The sequence below is a fragment of the Tenrec ecaudatus genome, chromosome 14 (assembly GCF_050624435.1).
Source record: "Tenrec ecaudatus isolate mTenEca1 chromosome 14, mTenEca1.hap1, whole genome shotgun sequence".
Lineage (NCBI taxonomy): Eukaryota > Metazoa > Chordata > Mammalia > Afrosoricida > Tenrecidae > Tenrec > Tenrec ecaudatus.
The window spans coordinates 37,884,465-37,910,730 of record NC_134543.1 but is presented as its reverse complement, the minus strand read 5'-3'; the positions used below and the strand labels follow the sequence as shown (position 1 = coordinate 37,910,730).

The 26,266-nt window shown below is 35.2% G+C and overlaps 1 protein-coding gene across 10 annotated transcripts in view; it reads left to right on the top strand.

Moving 5' to 3' along the window:
- Positions 1-26,266, top strand: part of GPHN (gephyrin) — a 634,470-nt gene that overhangs the window by 295,501 nt on the left and 312,703 nt on the right. For 6 of the 10 annotated variants that reach the window (XM_075530857.1, XM_075530855.1, XM_075530853.1 and 3 more), the window contains exon 5: positions 6,623-6,661. The exons of the other annotated variants lie outside the window; for them this stretch is intronic. In XM_075530857.1, the coding sequence (XP_075386972.1) occupies positions 6,623-6,661 (39 nt within the window). The remainder of the gene's footprint in view (positions 1-6,622; positions 6,662-26,266) is intronic. 10 annotated transcript variants of the gene reach the window in all.

The window sequence follows — 26,266 nt, the reverse complement described above, 5'->3', positions numbered from 1 at the left end:
GGATTATGTACTTCCCGATATCTTGCCTCCAAATGATACTTGTTGCAAAGCTAATTAATAATGCATTTAATCAAAGCTGAACCTGTTAATGTTGTTTTACATCTTCAATTTCTTTGTAGATCTTGGAAGTTGGCTCCAAAAGTCTTAAATATATTAAGGTTCTATTTTCATTTAGTAATAACCCACTTTATATCTGTGGCTTATAATTCTTTCTTATTACTCATTGAAAATGAACATCTCTTTCAGAACATAGGCACATTACGACTTCCCAGGTTTCTACATGTACTTAGGACATACTTGTCAGGTCAAACACCTCCTGGAGAAGGCCATAGCGGTTGGTGAAGGGGAGGGGCAGTAAAAAAGAGGAAGGCCTTCGACAATATGCATGGGCACAGTGACTGCCACAGTGGGCTCCAACGTACCAACAGTTGTGAGAACGGCACTGGACCGGGAACTGGCCCATCTTATTGTACATAGGATTGCTCTGATTGAAAACGTAATAATAGAAGTATCCAGCCAGTTCAGGCAAAAGATTCTTTAAGAGAAAGATTAAGAAAGAATTGAGCAATTATTAAAAATTTATAGAGAAAGTAGATTTTAACTTGAAATTGAAAGAGAGGGACATCATTAAGATTAGAACCGTTTTTCAAGATGATTCTAAGTTTTATGAAAGAATAGTGTTTTTTGCCACACATTTTCAAAAGATATTATTCACCCATAATTTGCCTCATGTATTTTTATATTATACATAACCTTCCATTGGTTCTCCTTTGACAGTAGAAACATTTATTCTGTTTCCCTCCAAAATACTTTCCCCAGACATAAACCCTTAAAACAGTTTATTGTCATATAATTCATATACACAATTCAATAATATTAAGACGATTTGTACAATCATCACCACAGTCAATTTTAAAACACTTTCTTCTTTATTGTACTTATTGATAACTCTGTTTCACCAACCTCCCTGGCCACACCCCCAAGAAACCATTAATCTGGTTATTGTCTCTATAGATTTACTTATCCTGTATTTCACGTACAGAAAAATATCCCCCCTCCAAATTATGTTTGATTGTGTAAAAACATGAAGATTAAGAATATCTAAACCAGAACATATATTAAATTTTTATAGGAAGTCTAAAGTCCATATATATTTGACCCCCCCAAAAAAAACTTAATTGCTGACAGTCAATCATTGACTGGAAGCTTTACTGATAATAATTTTTTGCATCTTGTTTCTGTGTATATGTGTGTTGTCTAGCACCCACATAAAAACTACATTTACAAGATAAAGACATTTCATAAAAAGCACAAGATTTTCTCTTTTTGGAATTGGAAGGTTTTTATGTTTGTTTTTTAAATCATTTTATTGGGGGCTCATACAACTCTTATCACAATCCATACAACATCAATTGTATACAGCACATTTGTACATTCATTGCCCTCAGCATTCTCAAAACATATGCTCTCCACTTAAGCCCCTGGCATCAGCTCCTCATTTTTCCCCTCCCTCCCTGTTCCCCCCTCCCTCATGAACCCTTGATAATTTATAAATAATTATTTTGTCATATCTTACCCTGTCCAACGTCTCCCTTCACCAACTTTTCTGTTGTCCATCCCCCAGGGAAAAGGTTATATGTAGATCCTAGTAATCTGTTCCCCCTCTCGAACCCACCCTCCCAGTATCACCACTCACACCACTGGTCTTGAAGGGATCATGTGTCCTGGATTCCCTGTGTTTCCAGTTCCTATCTGTACCAGTGTACATCCTCTGGTCTAGCCAGATTTGTAAGGTAGAATTTTGGATCATAATGGTGGGAGGAGGGGGGAGCATTTAGGAACTAGAAGAAAGTTGTATGTTTCATCGTTGCTACATCGCACCCTGACTGGCTTGTCTCCTCCCTTGAAACCCTTCTGTAAGGGATGTCCAGTGGCCTACAAATGGCCTTTGGGTCTCCACTCCACACAAGCCCGCTCATCCAAAATGATATGATTTTTTTTGTTCTGAAAATGCCTGATCCCTTCAACACCTCGTGATCACACAGACTGGTGTGCTTCTTCCATGTGGGTTTTGTGATTCTGAGCAAATGGCCACTTGTTTCCCTTTAAGACCTCAGATGCTATAGTTTTTTATAGCTGGGCACCATCATCTTTCTTCGCCACATTTGCTTATGCACCCATTTGTCTTCAGTGATCATATTAGGGAGGTGAGCACACAATGATATGTTTTTGTTCTTTATTGTTAGATAACTGATCCCTTTGACACCTCATGATCACGCAGACTGATGTACTCCTTCCATGTGGGCTTTGTTGCTTCTGAGCTAGATGGCTACTTGTTTACCTTCAAGCCCTTAAGTCCCCAGACGCTATATCTTTTGATACCTGGGCACCATCAGCTTTCTTTACCACATTTACCTATTCACCCGCTTTGCCTTCATCAATTGTGTCGGAAAGATGAGCATCATAGAATGCCAGTTTAATAAAACAAATTATTTTCACAGTATTTGAATGGAGGCCCAATGGTCATCTGCTGCCTTAGTACTAAACCTATAAATATATGCACATAGATCTATTTCCCTGTCCTCATATAAATTTACATATTTGCATTCCTTTATTTAGACCTCTATAAAGGCCCTTTGCCTCCTAGCTCTTTCCTCTATTTCCTTTGATTTTCCTCTTGTCCCACTCTCATGCTCAGTCTTCATTTGGGTTTCAGTAATTCCTCTTGGTTACATTACCCTTGTTCGCGTCCTACCAGGCCTCCTACACCCTCCTGACCACTGATTTTGATCAGTTGTTGTTCCTTTGTCCCTGGTTTGTTAACACCACTACCTTTCCCCCCACTTTCCCCTCTCCCATGTCCCCCGGAACTGTCGGCCCCGTTGTTTTCTCCTCCAGATTGCTCATCCAGCCTATCTTATTTAGACACACCTGTGCAGAAACTAACATGCACAAAAATTAGAGCAAAACCAAGCAACAATATACAACAAACCAACGACAAACCAACGACAATGAACAAAAAACACAGCAAGAAAGAAAAGTTTGTAGTTAGTTCAAGGATTGCCCATTGGTCTTTGGAAGTGTTTTCCAGTCCAGACTGTTGGGCCACCAAGCCCTGGCCCCAAAGTCCACCTTCGGCATTCCCTGGGGACCTTGCAGCTCCATTCCCTTGCTGTTCTGTTGCACACCCTTAGTGTATTGCCTCTGTGTGACGGGATCAGATTGGGTACAATTCCCACACTGTGTCTCTGGTGTTGTCCCCTGTGGGTTATGGGTCAGTGAGGGGTGTCATGTCTCATAGTGGGGCCGGCCATGTGGTCCTCTCTGGACTGGCTGCTCTAATCTGGAACATCGTCCTCAAGGCCTGATGGGCCAGGATGAAAAGCACAAGACTTTCATACCTGCTGGCAAAGTTGCAATGATAGCCTCACAAATTCCCTTTGCTCTTTTTACAATGGGCCGTACAATTCATTCATTTACATTAAAAAGACATTGTAACTGTAGTTGTAGCCTTCAATCTATGGTATAGATCAAACAATTCAACTTTTTCTTCTTCTGCCATGACTTATTCTTGGAAACTTTTCCGTCATGACTAGTGGCACTTCCTATAAGTCCCATGGTGTTATTCAAGCTTTGTGATCTTGCAGTAAACATGACTGAAAAGTATGAGAGAGCCATAGGAGATTACTTTTACCGCAAGGTCCCATTTCCTGAAGAGACAAACTGCTCACCTAGAAGTGATTATTATTTCACATCTGAAACCCACTACCATCTAGTCAGTTCTGACTCTTAGAAACCCTATAGAGAGTTTCAGAGATTTTAAGTCTTTACAGGAGCAGATAACCTCATCTATTAGTTTTGAACCATGGATCTTGTGGTTATTAGCCCAATGCTTGCTTACTAAACAGTGTCATAGGATAGTGTATACGTGAATTTAACAAAAGTGCTCAATATAACAAACTGTCTTTTAAATATGTGCTATTGCTATTATCTATAGTATAAATGGACCTTTAGCTTTAAAAATTAAGTAGCTAGTGGTTAAATATTAAAAGAACTTCTCTGAGGGAATATTCAAGAGTGATAAGACTTAAGTATCTAATAATATGGTTGTGAAAAAAGAAGTATCAGAGATGATATGCTAAACACTGATTTTATCTTGAATTAAGTGATATGATAAAGCAAATGCCCCTTTCTAGCTCACCCTAACAAACCTTCTTGTAAAATGAACAAAGTCTTATTTTACCAGAATTATTTGCTTTTGCCAAACCTGTACTAAGATGTTGAAAATGAAATATCAATAAATAGCTTACAAAAATTAAGCTTTTTTATTCAAATAAGTACTTTTAGGAATGAAGATTTTGGACACATGTCTTAATGTTGGAAATAAGAATGTGAATGAATCTCTATAGCTAATCTACAAAGTGAACTTAATATTATGTTCACCCAAAATATAAGATGATAACAAATAGGTTTCTATCCATTATTATGAGCTTCTAAGATGACTTTCTTAGAACAGCAGAACATTTGTGACTTTGTCATTGCCTACCAAAAAGGACACTGATACAGGGTCAAAAGTGGATTCAGGTGTCTGCCCCTCTGCTGCTTCATTCTTTTCTTTAATTTTGTTTGCAGCATATAATATCCTTGCATGTAATAATCACTTGAGTAAAACTTCATAGAAAGGAAATAGGTTACTGTTCATTAGGATATAATTCTTTATAGAGTTGTACAAAATTCGAAAATACTGAATCAATATGATGGAGTGTTATTATAATGGGCATCATGCTTCTATAATTCAGGATTACATTGTTTAAAAGATCCCCTTCTTAATGCTGTACAATTCCCTTACATGAGACTAAGAAATTCATGTCTTGCCGAGTTCTTACTCAGATTACAGTTGAAGTTAAGAACTTTGACTAATTATATGATGCTTTGATTTGTGTTCTATTTGTGGGCCCTATTTTTTCCTTCTCTCTCTTTTTGCCCTTTTCAAAACTTAGCTATACCTTGTCCCTTGAGATCAGGCTGCTCTCTGAGGATGGAAAGGTGATTTTTTTATCAGTATCAAATAATAGTCAAAAGAATGAAAATGCAGCTTTCATATAATTTTGAAAGAAAATCATGGTGTAAATTCACCTTCCTTTGTAGATGCATTATGGACAACAGTAGTAACAGTATTAACAATAAGATCAAAGTCTAATCAAGCTTTAGCTATTAGTTTTTTCCTTAAAAATATAAAATCATTTACACCAGTAGTTAGCAAAAGCATTTTGTAAGGGCCAGGAAGTTAATATTTTAGGTTTTGTGGACAACATGATCCTTGTCATAGCTACTAAATTTTGCCAGCCTTACATCAGGAAAGCACTATGGACAATTATAAGTTGAATGAGCCTGACTAAGCTGTAGTAAGATCTTTTTTATAAATATTGAAATTAGGTGTTATGAAATATTATTTTAATTTTTAAAATTATTTTAAAATGTATAGAACTCTGATATTGTGGGCCATACAAAAACATGCAGGAGGTAGGTCTTTATCTGTAGTTGTTTGCCAACCCCTGTGGTAGGATACTGCTATAGTACAGTACACTAATATGTATTCTCTTAATCCAGAACCTTGTAGTATGTGAACTTCCAGAAGATAAGGAGAAGTCTCACACGAAATTAATACCTTATATATTAATCTTTTCTGAATGCCTCCTTTATAAAGTTATGTTTTGGTTTTAGAGATTAGATGAGAGAAGTAAAGGAAGAGACAGGATTATGAAAGCAACTGGAAGTGTTTTGCAATAATCTTAGTAAAAAATTAATAATGGTTTAACCAGTAATACACATGGAGGTAGTAAGGAATATGTACATTGTTGATATATTCTGAAAGCAGACATAATAACAAGAAAAAGAATCCAGTGTAAGTACCAAGATTTTTACTGGACAATTGGAAAGGAAGGATTACTATTTAATAGCATGAAGAAGACTGGTCGGGCACAAAAGATCAGTTTTATTTTAGTCATAGAAACTTGAACATCAAAGTTGAAATATTATCTTGACAGACATATGTCTCTGGAGTTCAGAAAAAAGTCTGGACTGGAGATACTATTTTTGAATGTTATCAGCAAATAAAATTGAAATCTGCGGCAATGGGTGAGTTCAGCAAGGTCTTGATACATATTGGTGTGAACAAGTTATTTGTTGATAGTACTGCCCCTGCTACCTTACTTATCTACTTTCACAGGTGGCTAATTTCTAATAATCTATCCCCTTTGCTCACACACCAAGGGTGAAAGGGATCCCAGTTAATTATAAAACTGACCTACACAGGAAGCATTAGTAATTGGTCGTTCTCAAATCCTGCCATGGTATAAACATGAAAGTGGGTTTTCCCCAAGTACCTCCTTGCTGGAAAGTGTTTGCACTGGAGGTAAGTGTGAAAGGGGAGGTATGGGAAATGATGGGATGAGGGCTTCCTAAACCTTTCCCAGGTCTCAGAAATGGCTTGATTCTGAGAAAGGGAGAGGTTCAGGCTGGTTCTTACTTCCCTGAACCAGTACATGCAGCCCTAAATTTGATCTGCTTTCCTCAAACTGGGAGTCAGAAATCCCTTTTCTCTTCTGTTTTTCTGCTGCAGAAATTCCCAACACTCCCATTTTGTGGGCTCCAGAAAGGGGTAAGCGAAGACTTCAATCCCAGCCAATCATTACCAGATTAATAATTTTAGTGTTTTGTTTTTTTAATTTTTAAATTTTTTATCATCATGAAAAATGCTTCGTCCCATTTTCCCCATCTGTTTAATTTCCTTGTGGATTGTTATATATCTATGTCCTAGGGTCATTTTATATCCGTAGGCAATAGAGTTCAGACCCATTTGCTGTTTCCATTTGTGTGCTGTTCTCTTGTGGATTCTCATACAGTTTATTGATAACCATTGACTAGATGGAAGACACCCAATTCAGTAGACCGCTTTACTCTCAATCTCATCTTTTCCTGAATGGTGTTTTGTTCCCCTGCTGGCAGCTTGTTCACTAGCTTTCACAAGTACTTGGGTGACCTGTCATTGCTTTCCTGCTGTTCTGTCTTCCTGTTTGCCTTTAAGTTTTTGTCTCAACTTTTTGCCCTGCTTCACTCACCTGATAATTGATTTGCTTTCTTCATACACCGGTGCTTTGTCCATTATCAATTGGCCCAATACTGCCTTGTCCATCTGCTATTTTAGCATTTTAAAATTGCACACTATTGTCTATCTGCTCTCCTAACATTCCCCACTACCATGGCCCACTGAAGTGCTATATCATCTGCCTACTCTTGACCTGATCAATCTATGCCTGCAATATTTTAAATAGATGAAGATATTTAGCACTTCTGCTGCCCCCACTTGTTTGCTACCTTCCCCTGAATTTGACTGTTGACTGAATTTGCGTGACTATTGCCTCCTCTACCTACTTGCTATGCATTGCTGCCCTATTAATTTACATGAGATATTTTATTCATCTGTGTACTCAGCCTTGCAACTTGCTGGTTGGACCACATTACCCCCTTACGGTTTTTCTGCATCCGATACATCACCGGCATTGTTCATCTGATGTCTTAATGCCTTGATCAGATTTTATTTCCAAGGACAGTTTAACCTACATAATATCCAAATAAATCTTTGGTATACGAAACTGCTTCATTGTTTAATAATCGTATCCAGTTTACTGCTAAACTAATTACATTTCTGATCACCTCTCCTTGTTTTTTTACACAATCCAACATTCTTTCTCTTATTTAGGAGTAGATTGTTGTTTTTCTAAACCATTTATCATGTTTTCTTCAGTTGTCTCTTAGCATCACATATTGTGTACATTTGTTCCTTGTGTATGGGCTCTTTCAATAATTTTCCATATGCTAAACTTGTTTCTTAATTTATTTTCCCTCATTTTTCAGGGCTTTTTATCCTTATAAAGTTTATTCATTTTTAGTAAGACCAGAAGAGTTTTGTAAAACCTAAAAGACCAGCTCTAAAAATAAGAAATTAAGTTTTCTTATAATTTTCTGTAATGTAGATTAAAGTAGCTTTCGCCTCTTCTCCATTTCCCCCCCTTTGAGAATATCATCTCTTAGTATCCCCATAATTTATGTAATATCAGTTATTTTAGGGATCATTTTTATTCATTTACCTTTTGCTCCATCAAAACTATTTTTTCTTGTGTGGGGGGTAAACTTAAAATTGACATTCTTTCATTACTTGAAAAACACTTGGCATATAAAAATAGCTTGCAGTACAAAATTATCTGCACTGTCAAGCTTAGTCTTACTTATATTTAAATGCAAAATAAGTCAAATGTAAGAATGAAAGAAGTTTAGTTCAACTGCAAACAATCTCGAGTCAAAGGAAGGGATGTAAATTAGACCATGTGTATGTGTATATATGAATTTTACATTTTCTTGTATATACATACATATGATATTTACATCAAAGAATAAAATGTCATTTTGCTTGAAGTGTTGAGGCAAAATGTTAGAAGTCTCTTTTTTTTAACTAATGAAGGAAAATGCCAAAGAGAGTAATCAGTTTAGAGAATATGGAAAAACACAGACTCCCTTACTCTTTCAATAATAAGGATAAAATTAGTTTGTCTGAAGAAAGAGGCTTAGAAAGTCAAGAAAATAACTTCAGTAGCTTTTAATATTTTAATTTCTCTAAAAGGAAATGAAATCAATAGCAGAGATCAGTGAAACTATTTATCATGCAAGATGGATAAATTCAGGTTATTATATTAGGAGCAGAAGAAATTATAAACATATTTGAAGACTAAAGTAGGCCAAGGAATAAGATTTCAAAGAACTTGCATCCTTAGAATAAAAGAGAATAAGAAGTTGAAATACCATGGATGTTGGATGCTTGGGCAATAGCAAAATTAATTCTCAAGGTATATCTTTGAAAAGGAACAATTTAGGATTTTGAAGCAATGGAGGGATTTACTGGGAATGTTTAAATGAAGATAAGGGAACTGAGACTGGGCAACTGGTGATGTTTAGGGGAACCAGAAATGGGAACAGGATTTCAAACCATTTCTTTGGTCCTCAATCTTAGATACCCAGCCTTTTACCTAGAGAATTTTTTCTAAAAGGATTCCTAGAATCAACCCCCATAGATTCTGATTCATTAGTTTGGAGATATGACCATGGTATAGGGGGGATGTTGGTGCCTGTTTTAATCCACTGGTAATATTCTCTTTGTGAATCAAATTGAACTTTTTTCCATAATTTTTTAGACCTTACAAGAGTTACATGAACTAAAAATAGTTTTCTCCAAGAGGTTTAAAGCTAGAGGAGCTATAGATGCAATATTTCTGAGAAAGGTAGAATGAAAAAATGAAATTAAAAGATAATGGAATTTTTATATATTTTGAAGCTCCCTCATTTTAGTAAAAAATCATTTCTATCCATTAGGTAATTAACTTTTCATATATTAATCAGCATATTTTGTGATTTTACACTAAATTTTATTCTATTTAGGCATTCTCAACTAAAGTTCCCCACTAAAAAAGATTTGAGTGATTATATTCTTAATTATCAACGGATGGTTTATAAACTGGTTCAATTCTCTATATGTAGGAGATAAATTAATTTTTAAAAGATAATAATTCTCTCAACACCTATTGCGAAAGGCTTTCCTATAACATGTGATCCTCTAGGAATATGTGACACAAAGATAAGGCCTTCAAGAGACTTATATTCTAAGAAAACTATTGTTATTAGGTATCTACAAATCACATCTGACTCATAACCAAAGAATAAATTTCTAGTATCAATTGTTGTTTTCTCCTAATTATTTGAAGAAAATGTTTATAATCAGACTGGCTATACCCACTGCCATCAAGTCGCTGTCAACTCCTAGTGGCCCTATAGAACAGGGTAGATCTGCCCCATGGTGTCCGAAACTGGAAATCTTTTTTTTTTAATTAGGGCTCATACAACTCTTATCACAATCCATACATACATCAATTGAATAAAGGCCCCTTATACATTGGTTGCCCTCGTCATTCTCAAAGTTCACCTTCTGTTTGGGTTCCTGGAATCAGCTCATTTTCCCTTTTTTCCCTCCCCCTCCTTCCCCACTTCCCCCTCCCTCATGAACACTTTATAATTTATTATCTTATCTTACACTGTCTGGCATCTCCCTTCACCCACTTTCCTATTGCCCATCCCCCAGAGAGGAGGTTATATGTGGAAGTGGAAAGCCCGTCTTTCTGCTGCAGAGTAGCCGGCGGTTTTCAGCTGCTGACCATACAGTTAGCAGTCCAACACATAGCCACTCATAAGGAAACCCCTTCACCTTTTATAAGCCACAGTGACTCAGGAATAAGAATGTATTTTGTATTAAAGCATCATCACACCTAATGGATGCTAACAGTAATTTAAATGTCAATAAGAATGTCTTCAGAAAAAAAAAAGAATGTCTTCAGTTTTATATCTAGAGCATTAGGGATTTCATGAGTAACTAAAAGCAAGATTATTTGTTTTACAGAAGAACAGAAAGAATGGCTATAGATAGATAACTAGCATCCTTGAATGTAATTGCCAGCACAGTGAGCTATACTCCCTCAACCCCCAGGTACAACTCCATGCATACAGTAGTTTTTAAACTGTCCAGAGTTTAACCTCACTACCAACTAAACTCATTTATAAGTTTCTGATGTCAAAAGTTTCATATGTGTTCATTGATTTTTATGATTGGCTCTATTAACTAGCCATCTAAACTAGGAATCTGTCTTCTATGCATTGAAATGTGCCTTCATACTTGATATTAGTTGTTTTCATTCTAATTGCTTACTACTTCACACACTGTTTTCTTTAAATGCATACAGAGTAAGTTTTAGTAACCTATTTTTCTTCTGATGCCCTACAAAATTTTTCTTGAATTAAACAGCTGTGGGAAGATCAAGGTTCTTATTGCAACAGAAAGGTACTAAAATAGATATTACATCCAAATAACTTGTTTTTGAAATAATAATGAATAATGTAACAATAATTTTGTTTCACTTGTATTCATTCTGAAAAACATTTTAAAGCAAAAAAGGAAATATTCTGCAGACATTTTAAAGTAACCGCACTTTACTGTGCCCTCTACAAGCTCCACCACAGTCATGGATATATTTGCAGCAGAGATAGATAAACCTGTATTCAGGATCTGTCAGAGCATGTGGCCACACATCCCTTACATGAATGTTCTATTGACGTAGTTACTCTCCTTGCGTTTTGGACATAGGTCATGATAAAAGAGAAGATTAATAAACAATTTATATATCATCTAACCTATTTTTCCCCCTTACATTCCTCCCTCAAATATTTTGGGTTGTTACCAATTACCAACTCGTTAAATCATTGGTCAGACAGGCCAAGGCAGAGATCATTGAGGGAAAGTAAGTTACCTCAGATAAAATAAGCTATTTGACTCAAAACTCTTTTGTTTCTGTTTAACAGCCTAATTTCATTAACTTCAAAATATCCAATAGTTAGATACATAGATATTTGGAAATCATAAAATTTTTATATTTGTCTAAAAATGCTATTTAAATTTAAAACATATTTAGTACTGAAGAAGAAACTATTCACGTAAACAATATTAAAGAATCTCAGGTGTCCAGAAATATATTTGTTTACATTTATAAACAAAGCTATCCTCTTGTCCCCAACCCAATATATTCTGATCCAAATAAGATATTTATGTGCAAAGTAAAAGGAGAGGCCTGCTTAGGGTTCTATTTCTTGTAAAAAATAAAATTAGCTGCCAGTGCGTCAATTCATAGTGACTCTGTAGAAGGTTTTTGAGATTGTAAGTGTTTAAATGGAAGCCAACAGCCTTATCTTTGTTCAGTGTGGTGGCTAGTGGATTTGAACCACGGATCTTGGTGTTCATAAGTCAATGTCTAACCCTTATTGCCATTATAAATTTAGTGACTAAAAAGTAAAATGTAAGACCCTCTGTAGAAATCTGTCTGTACTTAATTCTAAGACAGATGTGTTCATTCTCTAGCAGTCCATAGTATAGACAATATTCTTGATCAACTTAATAGCTGAATCAAAACATAGTGCCAAATACATCTTGCTTAATTGCTCATAAAAATATATGTACAACTTCTTTATCCACACTTTAAGTATATGATGGTACATGTTTATTATCAATTTTAATCTTACCAAAATTGTGTTATTGAATGATTAAAGTTTGATAATCAGCTTTCCATTTTTATATTATTCCAGCTCTGTTTTCTTTTATTAACTGCTTGTATTTTTTTCAATTTCTTTAGCATCAATCTTTTATTAGAATTATTCTAATCACAAAAAGAAATTTAAAGAATTATTTGTGAGGAAATAATTTTGCACAGGAAGAGACTTAGACTTTATCATTTTCATACATAAATAGTATACCAATTAGTTTTATTAATTCTTCTCAAATCATTAGCAATAATATTTATCAATTATTTTATCACTCTCTTAATACCAAAGGTCAACTTCAAATGCATAACCTGATTTGAAAACATAAAGTCAATCAAATAAAACTATTTTAACAAACTAGTTTTGCCGTTTGTGAAATTTTTATTTTTCATAGTTATGTTTGACATTTTTTCCTACTATTCTTTTCTTATGTAGTGTTCACTGTTAAGTATTTTTTTGCAGATATCTATTGAACCCCAAAAATTTAGATCTAAACTTGTCTAAATCATTTGTAATTAGAATTTTGAATACACATAACTAGTCTTAGTAGACCTTTTTTTTTTTTAATGAGAATACACATCATACTTTGACTGTATTTATACAGTGTTTTGCTTGGCAAACTTGTTTCCCCCTTAGGAAATCTAAAGGAAATATTCTATAATATAATTTATATGAATTATAAAATTCTCTCATACGTAGGGTTCAACTATCCTCCATTGTTCAAAATAGTCTATTTTTTAGTCATTCTTATTCTTCAAACCACTTCAGAGTCCAAAGTCTGAAAAGTAAATGAAGTGTTTGGTATTTGATTTGTATTTTTCCCTAGAAACATTCATTTCCATAAGTGGTTCTAAATTACTGGCAATTTTTGTCCCAAAGGGATATTTGACTATGTAGACATTTTGGGTTGTCACAAATGAAGGGTGTTTCTGACATCAGGTAAGCAGAGACCAGGAATGATTTTATAATGTACAAGAGGTCCCCACGCCAAACAATTAGCTAGTTCAGAATCTTAATAGTGTCAAGATTGAGAAACCCTCACTTACATATTTATTGAGTGTACACTAATTACCAGGCACTCAGACTGGGGATGCATGGACATAAAGTTAATTTTGGCACTCGGGAAATGTGCAGTATTAGACCAATAAAATATAAGAAGGAAACTTGATAAAGTTGTGGTAATGTATACATCGAGGGCAGTGATTCTAGAACTTTGCTATTGTTTACCTTTAAAATATTTTTAATTGCATAGATATAAAGATACAACTTGATGAATGTTCAGACCGAAAACATGGTTGTTAGCAATATCTTAGAAATGCCCCATTATGCTCCCTTCTAGCCATAACCCAGCCATTCAAAGTAACTATTCTGACTTCTAGCACCAGAAATGACCTGTGTTTATTTAATAAACTTGATATAAATTGAATCATATATACTCTTGTCTCCAGAATTCTATGCTCAGTATCATCTATAAAGTTAATTGACGTTTTGTGTAGCAGTTAGATAATTTGAATTGCCATGAAGTAGTCTATTGTATCAAGAAATATTATTTATTAATCCATTTGACTTTAAAGATCTAATGGTGGCAAACCATAAGTATGTCTGAAGAAGAGGTCTGATGATTACCAGATATCTGCCAGATAAAATGTCTTTTGTTTGGGATTTTTCCTAGTAAAAATATAGCACTATAGAAGAATGTTAAATATAGTGCTATTTGCAGTTCAGAAAGACTGCCTGGCGCCAGAGTAGAGAATGGGTTGGACAGGAGTAAATTCAGCTGAAACACCAACTAGGATGCTGGTAGAATAGTATAGTCAAACTTCAAGCAGGGCATGAAGGTGAGGGCAGAGGGTTGAATGATTCCCTGTAGAGCATCAGCAGCCTTTGGGGCTACCTGAGTGTAGAGGCTTCAGAGGGTAGTTTTTTGAGCCAACATTAGAAAATGCCTCCATGTTAATATTACAATATTAAATGATGCAATGATGATGTCAGTAATTAGCATAGATCTCAAAATAGCTTTGAGAATTATCTTTAACATTCAAACTGTGTGTAATGTATATCTATCATAGTTGATTGAAGTCCGTATCTTTTATTTTAATAAAGAATATGACTTTATTTTTCATTGTTATAAAATTTACATTCTTTCATTTAGCAAAGGATTAAGGTACTTTTTAGACTCTTGAAAGAAAATTGGTGTGTGTGTGTGTGTGTGTGTGTGTGTGTGTGTGTGTGTGTGTGTAATAGAGAAAGTAAGAGGGACCAAGAGTGCTAAAAGCTATCATGGGGAGAGGAAAGGAAGAAAGGAATTAAAGTACAGCATCTGTATGAATAATAAATTGTCCAAAGTGGAATTACTGAGTTCTCAGTTGTTATCTCTAGGTGGGAGATAACTGTCTATTTTAATTTTGTTTGTTTATGAATCTCTGGAGAGAATTCAGGAAGTAAGTCAAAAGGTCCACAAGAGGCAGGAAATAGTATCACTGTAAAAAGCTATTACTATGTACCTGGATCGGTGGCCAGCTAATTGTTACTTGAAGAATAAATGGAATTAGCTCTTAGTAAATAGAGCAGTGTCCATCATGGTTTTGAAAGGTAACTCTTTTAACAACAAAATTTTAGTGAATACTGATCTGATGGTATTTATACCTTTCTGTCTGGTGTTTAGGGTGAAAACACATCATAATTATATATATCAGTCACTTGAGTAAATTTTTAGATGAATTGATGTTTTATTCTATAATACCTATATATGATAAAGTATAGTATATATTAATGGAATTGTTTCTTATCGATTATATAATCAGTGCTTCTTGAATTAGCTAAAATAACATTTCAATTGCTGTGATGTACACAAAGATCTTTCCTCCACAAATTAACCAGAGGCATATCCTGAAACTTACTTCTTTGTTTAAACACTGGACATATCTGTACTTGGTCCAAGTTTTTATAATTTCTAAGTTTTATGCTTTGCATTAATGCATTTATTATATTCTTTTAAAATTGTATAAAAGGTTAACTTTGTACTAACTTGTTTTGAAGTTTTTAAAAGAATGTAGATCAGTATAGCAAAGTACATCTGCATTATTTAAGTCTTCAGAAGAAGTATAGATTTCTGGTGCTATTTATTCATTTGTATATGCATCATAAAGTATATCCATTAATTTTCAACATAGATTCAAACAAGAAGATTATAGGGCTGGAGTAGAGTGGGAATCAAGGAAGCATATTATATTGCATTCACAACTATTTTTCAATGTCAAGTTTTATGTTTGCATGATAAACATATTCATCACAAAAAGCAGTATCTATAAGAAAACCTAAATAGTGGTTTTGTTAAAGTTAGTAACAAGAAAAGGTGTCACCATTATTTGACCTAGAAATTCTAAACAACTGAGGAAAGAAATAAAAATGTAAGAGATTTGCATGGGGAAAACTATTTTATCTATTGAATATATATATGATTGTTTACCTAGAAGAATCAAGAGTATCAGTTGAAAAGTATTTCTCAAAAAGAGATCAACAAGGCGGTTGTATATGAGTGTTTTATTTTTAAAAACCTATATACTTTTATTACTTATATTTGTAACAACTCCCAAAAAAAATGTAATGGAAAAAGATCTCATTTTCACTAGCAGAACAAAAGAAAATTATATAATACCTAGAATAAATTTAAAGATTTGCTGAATCTTAATAAAGAAAATCTTATTGTTCAAAGACTTAAAATATAACTTGATCATATAAGGAGTCACACCATGTTCTTAGCTGAAAATATCCTTTAATTTTTTAATGTTTAAATTATTAAATAAATTTAATATAATATCAAATGATATTTTGGGGTCAAGTACAACTTTATTCTAAATGTCATTGAAAAGAATAAATATATGAAAATAGCTGGCTTTAAAAATTATACTGTTGAGGGGGCTGTACTTTACCAGAAAAAATATGATATAAGAACAATAATTACAATATTTCAGTAAAATACAGGAAAATAAATTAGAAGATAAATGCAACCTAATGATCTTTCATTAACATCCCTCTCTGCAAAATTAGAATGTAATATATTAAAATGTGGCATAGATGATTAGAGAAAAGAAAACCAACTATTGAGTTGATTAAGGGTGACTAACTAGTAGGTTTGGACTGGTGACCTTGCAGTTGGTAACTCAATGGGCAACCCACTGGGGCAACAGGGCTCCTTTTAGAAAAAAGAATGTTTTGAGAAAATTAGGGACCCATTTTGGTGGAATGAACTGACAGACTAAACAGAATTAAAATAGATAGCTTAAAATTAAAACTCACTGCCATTGAGTTGATTAAAACTCATAGTGATCCTGCAGGGCATGGTAGAAAACTGCTCCTGTCTTTTTTCTATTAAATAGTTTTATTGGGGCTCTTACATCTCATCACAATCCCTACATTCATCCATTGTGTTAAGTACATTTGTACATATGCTGCCATCATCATTTTCAAAGCATTTTCTTTCTACTTGAGCCCTTGATATCAGCACCTCATTTTACCCTCTCCCTCCCTCTTGAACCCTTGATAAGTTATAGATTATTATTTCCATATTTTGCATCGTCCTCTGTCGCCTTTCACCCACTTTTCTGTTACTCACCCCCCTGGGAGAGGGTTATTTGTTGATCCTTGTGATCGATTTCCCCTTTCTTCCCCCACCCTCCCCTAATCCTCCTGTTATCTCTATTTCCCATTGTTGACACTGAGGAGTTTATCTATCCTGGATTCCCTGTGTTGCAGGCGCTTATCTGTAGCAGTGTGCATGCTCTGGTCTAATTCAATTTGTAAGGTAGAATTGAGGTCATGATAGTGGGGGGGGGGGACATTAAAGAACTTGAAGAAAGTTGTGTCTTTCATCGGTGCTATACTGCACCCTTACTGGCTCATCTCTTCTCTGTGGCCTTTCTGTGAGGGGATGTCCAATTGTGTACAAATGGGCATTGGGTCTCCACACCCTGCCTTCCTTCCCCCCTCCCCCAATTCACCTTGGGTATGATTTTGTTCTGGGTCTTAGATGCCTGATGCCTGAACCCATCGACACCTCATGATCACAGACTGGTGTGCTTCTTCCATGTGGATTTTGTTGCTTCTCAGCAAGATGGTCGCATGTTTATCCTCAAGCCTTTAAGACCCCAGATGCTATATCCCCTGATAGCTTGGCACCATCAGCTTTCTTCACCACTTTTGCTTATGCACCCATTTTGTCTTCAGTGATTGTGTTGGGAAAGTGAACATCACAGAATGCCAAATTATTAGAACAAAGTGTTCTTGTGTTGAGGGAGTACTTGAGGCAAGACCCAATGTCCATCTGCAACCTTAATTCTTAACATACAGATCTAAGTACATAGATCTAGTCCTCTCTCATTATATATAAATATATTTACATATGTACATGATTTTATTTAGACCTTCGTAAATGCCCTTTGCCTCCTGGGTTCTTTCCTCTATTTCCTTTTACGTTCCTCTTGTCCCACCATCATGTTTGGCCTTCATATGGGTTTAGTAATTCCTCCCTGCTACATTGCCCTTGATTAAACCCTACTAGGCATCCTACACTCTTCTCTCCATTGATTTTAGTTCACTTGTTACTGTGTCCCTGGGTTGGTTCCCTCCCCTCTTCCTTTCTCCCACCTTTGCTTCTCCCATTTCCCCCTGGAACCATAGGTCCCATTCTTTTCATTTCCGATATGTTTATCCTGCCTATCTTATCTAAATAGACACACAGAGACATTAATAAGCACAAAAACCAGGCAAAACCAAACAAAACAACAAAGGAAGTCAAAACCAACAAAACAGTAACAACAAAAGCAAAATAACAAAAAGAAAGCCACTGACAAAAATGGAAAAGCCTATAAATAGTTCCTCCCCCAGATTTTACAAAGTATTTCCAATTTTAAGAAATTTATAAATTTTTCACATTCCATTTGCTAAAAAGCAAGTTTTACATACCTTTATCCTTTTAAAAAATCTATGTTCAGATTAGAAGGTATGTGTAATTATTTATCAAAAATGATACCTGTTAGTAATAAAGTTTTATATTTTCATGCAGGTATTTGCTTCAGGAAGAAAAATAAATGTTTTTGTTTCTACATATACAATACCCATTTTTATTTTTCTATTTTATTACTTTCCACTTTTAATTTAATTCCTAGTTGGGCTAGATTTCTTATGATAGTTCTAAAAGTTGTAATCTTTTTGAGTCTTTATTGATTAATATCTCTTTGTTGGGTTTTGGTAGTAGATTCATTGTTGAATATATAACAATCTGTTGGATTTCCACTGACCTACATTGGGGACATTATCTTTTGGAATAAATGCACTTCTGCTTGCACCTCCTACCAGAGGGCACCACTCACTAACTCCACTTTCACCTCCTGCAAAGGTCTTAAAGAGTCTCTGGGAATTCCCAGCTGAAAACTAAAAATTCCAGTTTGTCCTTGAATAAGTGTCCCAACAGCTGCCATTCTACTGACACCTGCCCTCAGCACCTCCCTTTCCTTTCCCAGCTCTTTACTTTGCACAGTTCTAACTTCTACTCCCTACTGCTCTAACCCTGAGCTCACGATCCTCTTCTTTCGCAATGATCATGAAAGTTCATTATGCAAGTCCATTGCTCGATTGAAAGACGCTACTCAATTTTATACTCTAATCAACAATGTTCTCTTCTTCAACGTGTTGCTAATCCCAGGAAAACTCAGTTTTTAATAGTTATCTAACACAAAGTAATATATTATTTTATGTCACCTGGGTTTGTGGTTACATAAATCATCTTTCTATATTTTCCTTTAAATAAAGAAAACAAATACAAACTGATAAATATCAAATGGTTCCATAAAACACCTAGTAAAATAAAAAAATTTTTTGGTTAAATAATAAAAAAAAGTGAAAGAAAAGCATGAAATAGGTTCATAATTACAGGTACTTCAGAGATTTTTGGAATAATGAAACAATGCTTTGAATAAGTTTATGCCAGTATTCTAAAAGTGTTCCACAAAGACACAGACACAGATGGATTAGCATATGAATTTAGCCAGCTTCTAAGGGTATAATTTCAGTTTAATACAAAGGCCCTCCAGAAGGAAGATAAAAGGGGAAAAAATGGAAAGAACTAGGAGGCCAAAGTCATTTATAGAGGTATAAATATAGGCATTTACATATGTAAATATATTAATATATAATGATAGGGATATAGGTCTATGTACATAAATTAATATGTTATATATTAGGGTAGGACATTGGGCCTCTACTCATGTCCTCCCTGAATGCAAGAACACTTTGTCCTAATAACCTGACATTCTGTGATACTCATCTGCCCAACACGATCACTGAAGACAAAATAGGTGCTTAAGCAAATGTGAAGAAAGCTGCCATGCTTGGCTATTACAAGACGAAGCATCTGGAGTCTTAAAGACTTAAAGTTAAACAAGCGGCCATCTATATGGGAAGCAACAAAGCCCACATGGAAGAAGCACACAGCCTGTGCAATCACAAGGTGTTCACAGGATCAGGTTGCGGGCATCAGAAAACCCCAAACAATTTTATACATATGCAAACGAGTGGGGTTGGAGTGGAGATCTAAAGCCCATCTGTAGACAATTGGATATCCCCTCACAGTAGGGCCACAAGGAAGGGACAAATCAGCCAGTGTGCAGTATACCATAATTGAAAAACACTACATTCCTCTAGTTCTTTAATGCTTCCTCCCCCTACTATCATAACTCTGGTTCTACCTTACAAATCTGGCTAGCCCAGAGCATGTACACTGGTACAGATAAGAGCTTTTGACACAAGAATCCAGGACAGATAAACCCCTCAGAAACAGTAATGGGAGTAGTGATACATGAGGGTAGGGGGAAGATGGGAGGAGAAGGGGGAGGGTTACCCGGTCACAATGATCAATATAACCCACCCCCATCCCAGGGGGACGAAGACCAGAAATGTGGGTGAAGGGAGACAGTAGGCCATGTAATATATGAAATTAATAATTCTTTAAAATCTATCAAAGGTTCATGAGGGTAGGAGGATGGGGGAGGGAGGAAAAAAGAAGGAGCTGATATCAGGGGTTCAAGTAGAAAGAAAATGTTTTGAAAATGATGATGGCAACATATTACATTTTGCGTGATACAACATATTGCTTGATACAATTGATATAGGGATTGTTATAAGAGGTGTAAGAGTCCCCAATAAAATGGTTTATTAAAAAAAATACAAAGTCCCTCAGAGTACACTGAGAAGCAAAACTCGTTCTGTGAGATTGTCAATCCACTGTGCCTACAAAGGTCCCTAAAATCACAGTGAGACATCATTTTATACACACAAGTGCAAGGGCAGTGGATTATTTAATGTGACTCTTCTAGTCAGTCTCTAATTCCCACCAACCTTTTCCTGCATGGATCTGGTAAGATGATGGGGAAAGATAATGATTGGATTAATTTATGAGTAATTATGAACAGGATTGTTTGGGATGCCATCCTGCTAAAATGCTAAAAATGAGCCTTCTGGGAAATATATATATCAAGAACCAAAATTAGGATGCATCCCCTGGACCCCAAATTCATGCTCATTATACCATGCAGGTCCAGAAGACAAAAGGAGAGTGGTGGACTTCGCAAACCCATTCAACAATTAAAGCTGTTTGCTTTTGTGCAGGAGCCAGGCTTGTGGAGCGGATTGCCTGTGGGCACATAATTGAGGAAGTTGGACTTGCTAATGCAGGGAAGTGGAGCTGAGGGCCTTTGCTGTCTTGAGTCTTCCTGGAGTGGGGATGCCGCTGGGCACTACTTAGGGAACTGGGTTTGCTGAACCTTAGAGCTTGAGTTGAATACCTTAGAGTTGAGGCTTCCAGCAGAGTGGTATTCCCCTTTGGGCATTTATGATAGATCTCAAAGAACTTTGTAACACAGTCTTCATAAATAACTCTACCTTGAGCATTTCTCACTGACATTATAACTTAAGTTCCTTAGTAAACTCTTTAATCTTGATTTTTGTCTGGGAGTTCTGTGTAGCCATTGCAATGGATATTAGATCTCCCTGTTAGATGCCAACAAGTTGGTTCTGACCCATAGCAACCCTACGCACAATAGAATGAAACACTGCCTGGTCCTGCCCTGTCCAACAAGTGTTCCTTTGCCTGAGCCCATTGTTGAAACCACTGTCAGTCCATCTCATTGAGGGCCTTTTTCTCTTTTTTTGCTGCCTCTCTAGCTTACCAAGTATGGTGGCCTGTTCTTGAGCCTATTATTGCAGCTACTCTGTGAGTCCCTCTCACTGAGGGTCTTCTTCATTGTCTTTGCCCCTCCACTTTATCAAGAATGATGTCCTTTTCCAGGTACTCTTCTCTCCTGACTACAAGTCCAACGTGTTTAAGACGAAGTCTCGCCATCTTACCACTAAGGAACATTTTGCCTCTCCTTCTAAAACAGATTTGTTTGTTCTTTTGGCAGTCCATACTACTTTCAGAATTCTTCACGAGCACCATAATTCAAATGCATCTGATGTTCTTCAGACTTTTATTCAGTGTCGTTTTCTTTTTTATTTCTTTTTTAAATCATTTTATTGGGAATTCTTACAGCTCTTATAACAATCCGTACATACATCCACTGTGTCAAACACATTTGTACATATGTTGCCATAATCATTTTCAAAACATTTCTTTTATACTTGAGCCCATGGTATTAGCTCAGTCTCCCCATTCAGTGTCCAGTTTTCACATGTATATTGGGTGATTGAAAATACCATAGCTGAGTCAAGCGCACTTTAGTCCTCATAGTAACACGTTGCTATTCAAAGAGGTTTTGTGCAGCAAGTTTACCCGGTGTAACACATCTTTTGATCTCTTGACTACTGCTTCCATAAGCATTGATTGTGAATTCAAGCAAGACAAAAATCCTTAACAATTTCAATATTTTCTCCATTTATCATGTTACCTATTGGTTCAGTTGTGAGGATTTTTGACCTTACATATTTATTAAAGCCTAGAAAGGTCAAATAATGAACATTAATTAAGATAACACACAAGAAAAAGAATGTCAAATTGTATGTGTTAATAATAACCATTTGTGATATATGCACACAACATAATTCTTATTCAGCAGAAAATGTAAAAGAAAGTAGAACTATTTAAGAAAAATAATATTGTGCCCAGAAGTAACAAAGCCCACATGGAAGCAGCACACCAACATGTGTGATCATGAAGGACTGAGGGGACCAGATTTCAAGCAACAAAGGTGGGTGGAAAAAATCATATCGTGAATGAGGGGAGCGCATGATGGGGACCCAATGCCCATCTGTAGACAACTAGACATTCCTTGCTAAGGGGTAGTTGGGAGGAGATGAGTCACTCAGGGTTCAGTGTAGCAACAATGAAACTCACAACCTTCCTCTAGTTCTTAAACGCTTCCTTCCCCACAACTATCATCCCAATTCTACCTTGCAAACCTGGTTAGACCAGAGGATGCACAGTGGTATAGATGGAAACTGGAAACACAGGGAATCTAGGACAGATGAACCCCTCAGGACAAGTGGTGAGAGTGGTGATACTGGGAGGGAAGAGTGGGTAGAAAGGGGAAACCGATCATGGGGATCTACATGAAACCTCCTCTCTGGGGGATGGGCAACAGGAAAGTGGGTGAAGGGAGATGCCGGGCAGTGTAAGATAGGATAAAAATAATAATTTATAAATTATTAAGGGTTCATGAGGGAGGAGGGAACGGAGATGGAGGGGGAGTGAAAAAAGGAAAATGAGCTGATTCCAGGAACCCAAGTGGAAGGCAAATTTTGAGAATGACGAGGGCAACCAATGTATAAGGGTGCTTTACACAATTGATGTCATGTATGGATGGTGATAAGAGTTGTATGAGTCCCAATAAAATGCTTTAAGAAATAATAATAATAATATTGAATAAACAAGTCCTAGAAGATTACATCCAGTGTGATATTTCTTAAAACTGAAAAACTAAACAGCATATTGTTTAAGCATAGATATATTTGATAAAATAATTTTTATAATAAAAGGAAGTGATAGATAAAATTGAGGATAGTTATTCCTTTGGCAGGCAGTGGAATAGGATAAGGAAATGAGAACATAGAGATTCACTTATTATGTTTTATAATTTAGATATATTACATGTTTTATGTTTATTTAAAATGTGCTTAAAAATAAAAGAACTTTTAATATACTTGACCATTTTGGATTACTTTGATATTTAAAATACAGAAACTTCATGTAAATTTCTAGGTAGAGAGCACTTAGACCATATTTACTAAGCCAGGATAACCGTAATACCAAATCTTGTAATGATATCATAATTATATTTGTGATTTATATAAAAATTATAGAATAGTATATTAAATGAAAAATAGTATTTTATTTAATAACAAGAAAAATTGGTAATTCCTAAGTAGCTTACATATGAGTATCTCGATTCCAGTCATTGTGTTTGACTTTATTTACTAATATTTAAATAAAATAATCATTTTAAAGCAATTTTTAAAATATTCTGTTTTTTCCCACTGTATTTAAGTTTTAATGTGACCACCTGCTTCCTCATGTTCATATTTTGTGGAGGTATTATTAAACTATCCATTAACATACTAAAGTTAACATATATTTTAAATATAAAAGCAAACCATGATTGTGAAGTCAACCCTGATATAATGACCCTGTTCCAAGCCTGTCCTTTAGGGGAACAGCACATCAGGTCTTTTCTTCATGGAGTAGCTGGTGGATTAACACAATTAACTTTTATCTAGCAGCCAAGTGCTTAACCTCTACTTGCATGCCTCAGAAGATATTTTTCAAGTATATTAAAAGTTTTGCTTATTTTATATAATACTTTTGCCTCTAATTCATAATTTTACTAACCACTAATATATATAAAAATTAAATCCTGAGAGTAACCCAAAGAATAGTCTTAACATATCAAAATTAGAAATCTCACTTGTTTTTCAGCATACTGTTAGACTGATATGTAAAGGCAATGCTCTTTTGTCTTTATATGTGTACACCCAGAATATATCATATTAAACTCTGATATTATATTTCCTATTATGCTGAAATAATAATTAAGTTATTGAAAAGTAACCTTTTAGCTATAATTTGATATCTGTTGTGCCTTGCTTTAAATGATCTCTATTGTTTTTAGTAGGTTATAAATTTATATTTATATTAACTACTGTTCACTTAGCTTCCTAACTTTACTTTCAAATGACATAAGAAAAATATAAAATTTAAAAAAAATTTTAACTGTACTTCATTAGAAATGTAAAGAATATAGTTTCATATTTCCTCATTTATATAGGAAAACCTAAATAATTGATGTACTTCATTTCATGACTTTTTGAGTTTTCTTTTTTCTCTTTTTCTTCTTTTATCATTTTATTCAGGACTCCTACAATTCCTGCCACAATCCGTACATCACTTGAATGAGGCATGTTTGTGTATATGTTATCCTCCTTCTTTTCTAGACATTCACTGTCTTTTGAGCCCTTGGTGTCAGCTTTCTTTCCCCCTCCCTCCCTTCTTATTTCTTATAAGTTTTTTTTAAAACTTCATTTATCTTGGATGTCTTCTTGTCATTGTTGCTGATGGCCAAAGACAGATTAGAAAAATTTAGGAAATTGGTTTTTTTTCCACAGCCCTCATTTTATAATATAGGAAACTTTATATATATATATATATATATATATATATATATATATATATATATATATATATATATATATATATATATATATATAAAACTTCTAGAAGCTGTGTCATCTGGAAATTAGTCAGAGAAAATCACCACACAAAAAATCTTATAGCTTCTGGGAAATTTGTATTAATAAAAAAAGAAAGCTTCCCATGGGGATTAGGACATGATAGAATCTAGTGTAGCTTAATCCAAAATCCTCACCCATTTCTGTGTTTTCTGCCCATTCTCTGGCTAGGGTTTAGAACAGTGGCTTCCAACATTCCTAATGCCATGACCCTTTAATACAGTTCCTCATGTTGTGGTGACCCACCAACTATAAAATTATTTTCATTGCTACTTCATGACTGTAATTTTGCTACTGTTATGATTCGGACGACCCCTGTGAAAGGATCGTTCAACCCCCTAAGAGATCGCAACCCACAGGTTGAGAACCATTGGCTTTCCCATTCCAGTAATTAAGCAAATATTCTTGTACCCCTATTCGTGCTCCCACTGTGGGTACTCTCTTCTCTCTACACTTAAATTTTATTATGTAAAGATATGTCAAAGAGAAGACCTCAGTTGCATTGTGCATTATTAACATAAATTGTACTACCTATGTAGCTTATCTCTTAGGTTAGTTATTAACCAGAAATTGATTAATTCTTGAATTTGGTTTGGTTCTTGTGTATCCTGAGCCATTCTTAGGGATAGTTTCTAGAGCAGCGTTTCTCAACTTCTGGTTTGCATCAGAAATATGTGATTCCTGATGGTCTTAGGAACCTGGACACCGTTCCTCTATCCATTTTCAAGGCAGGTCCATCCACAGGCAAATATGCCTACATACAAATGTGATGACATCATTGCACCAACCCCATCACATACACCCCATACAAATACAGGTATATGTGACAGGGTTGGCGCCATAATGTACTTATGTGGACCAGTCACACGTATAGAGAGCAGCTACTGTGCAGAGTAGCAGCATTGTTGAAAGCAGCTACTCTGTTAAAAGCAGCTACTATGTTGAAAGCAGCAGTACTGGAGGTAAAACGACACTTCATGATTCTAATTAATGGGTAAATGTAAAATCATGTACTGTAAAATCATCAACTACTGCAAGAAAAAAATATGGGAACTTAATCTGAATGCTGATCAGACTTTTTATATTCAGCAGTGGTTGATGTGAATACAGCCCCCTTGTGATAGGAATGGGTATGTAAAATAAACACAGGGAATGGTAAATCATTGAAAATTTTAATGAACTGTATTTACTGAACTATGCCATGTATCATCTTTTGTACTATTAAAGCTATTGTTATGTATTATTTTCATTAGCAAACCATCCCATGACAATGGGTCGTGTGGAGAAGAGCATTAAGAAA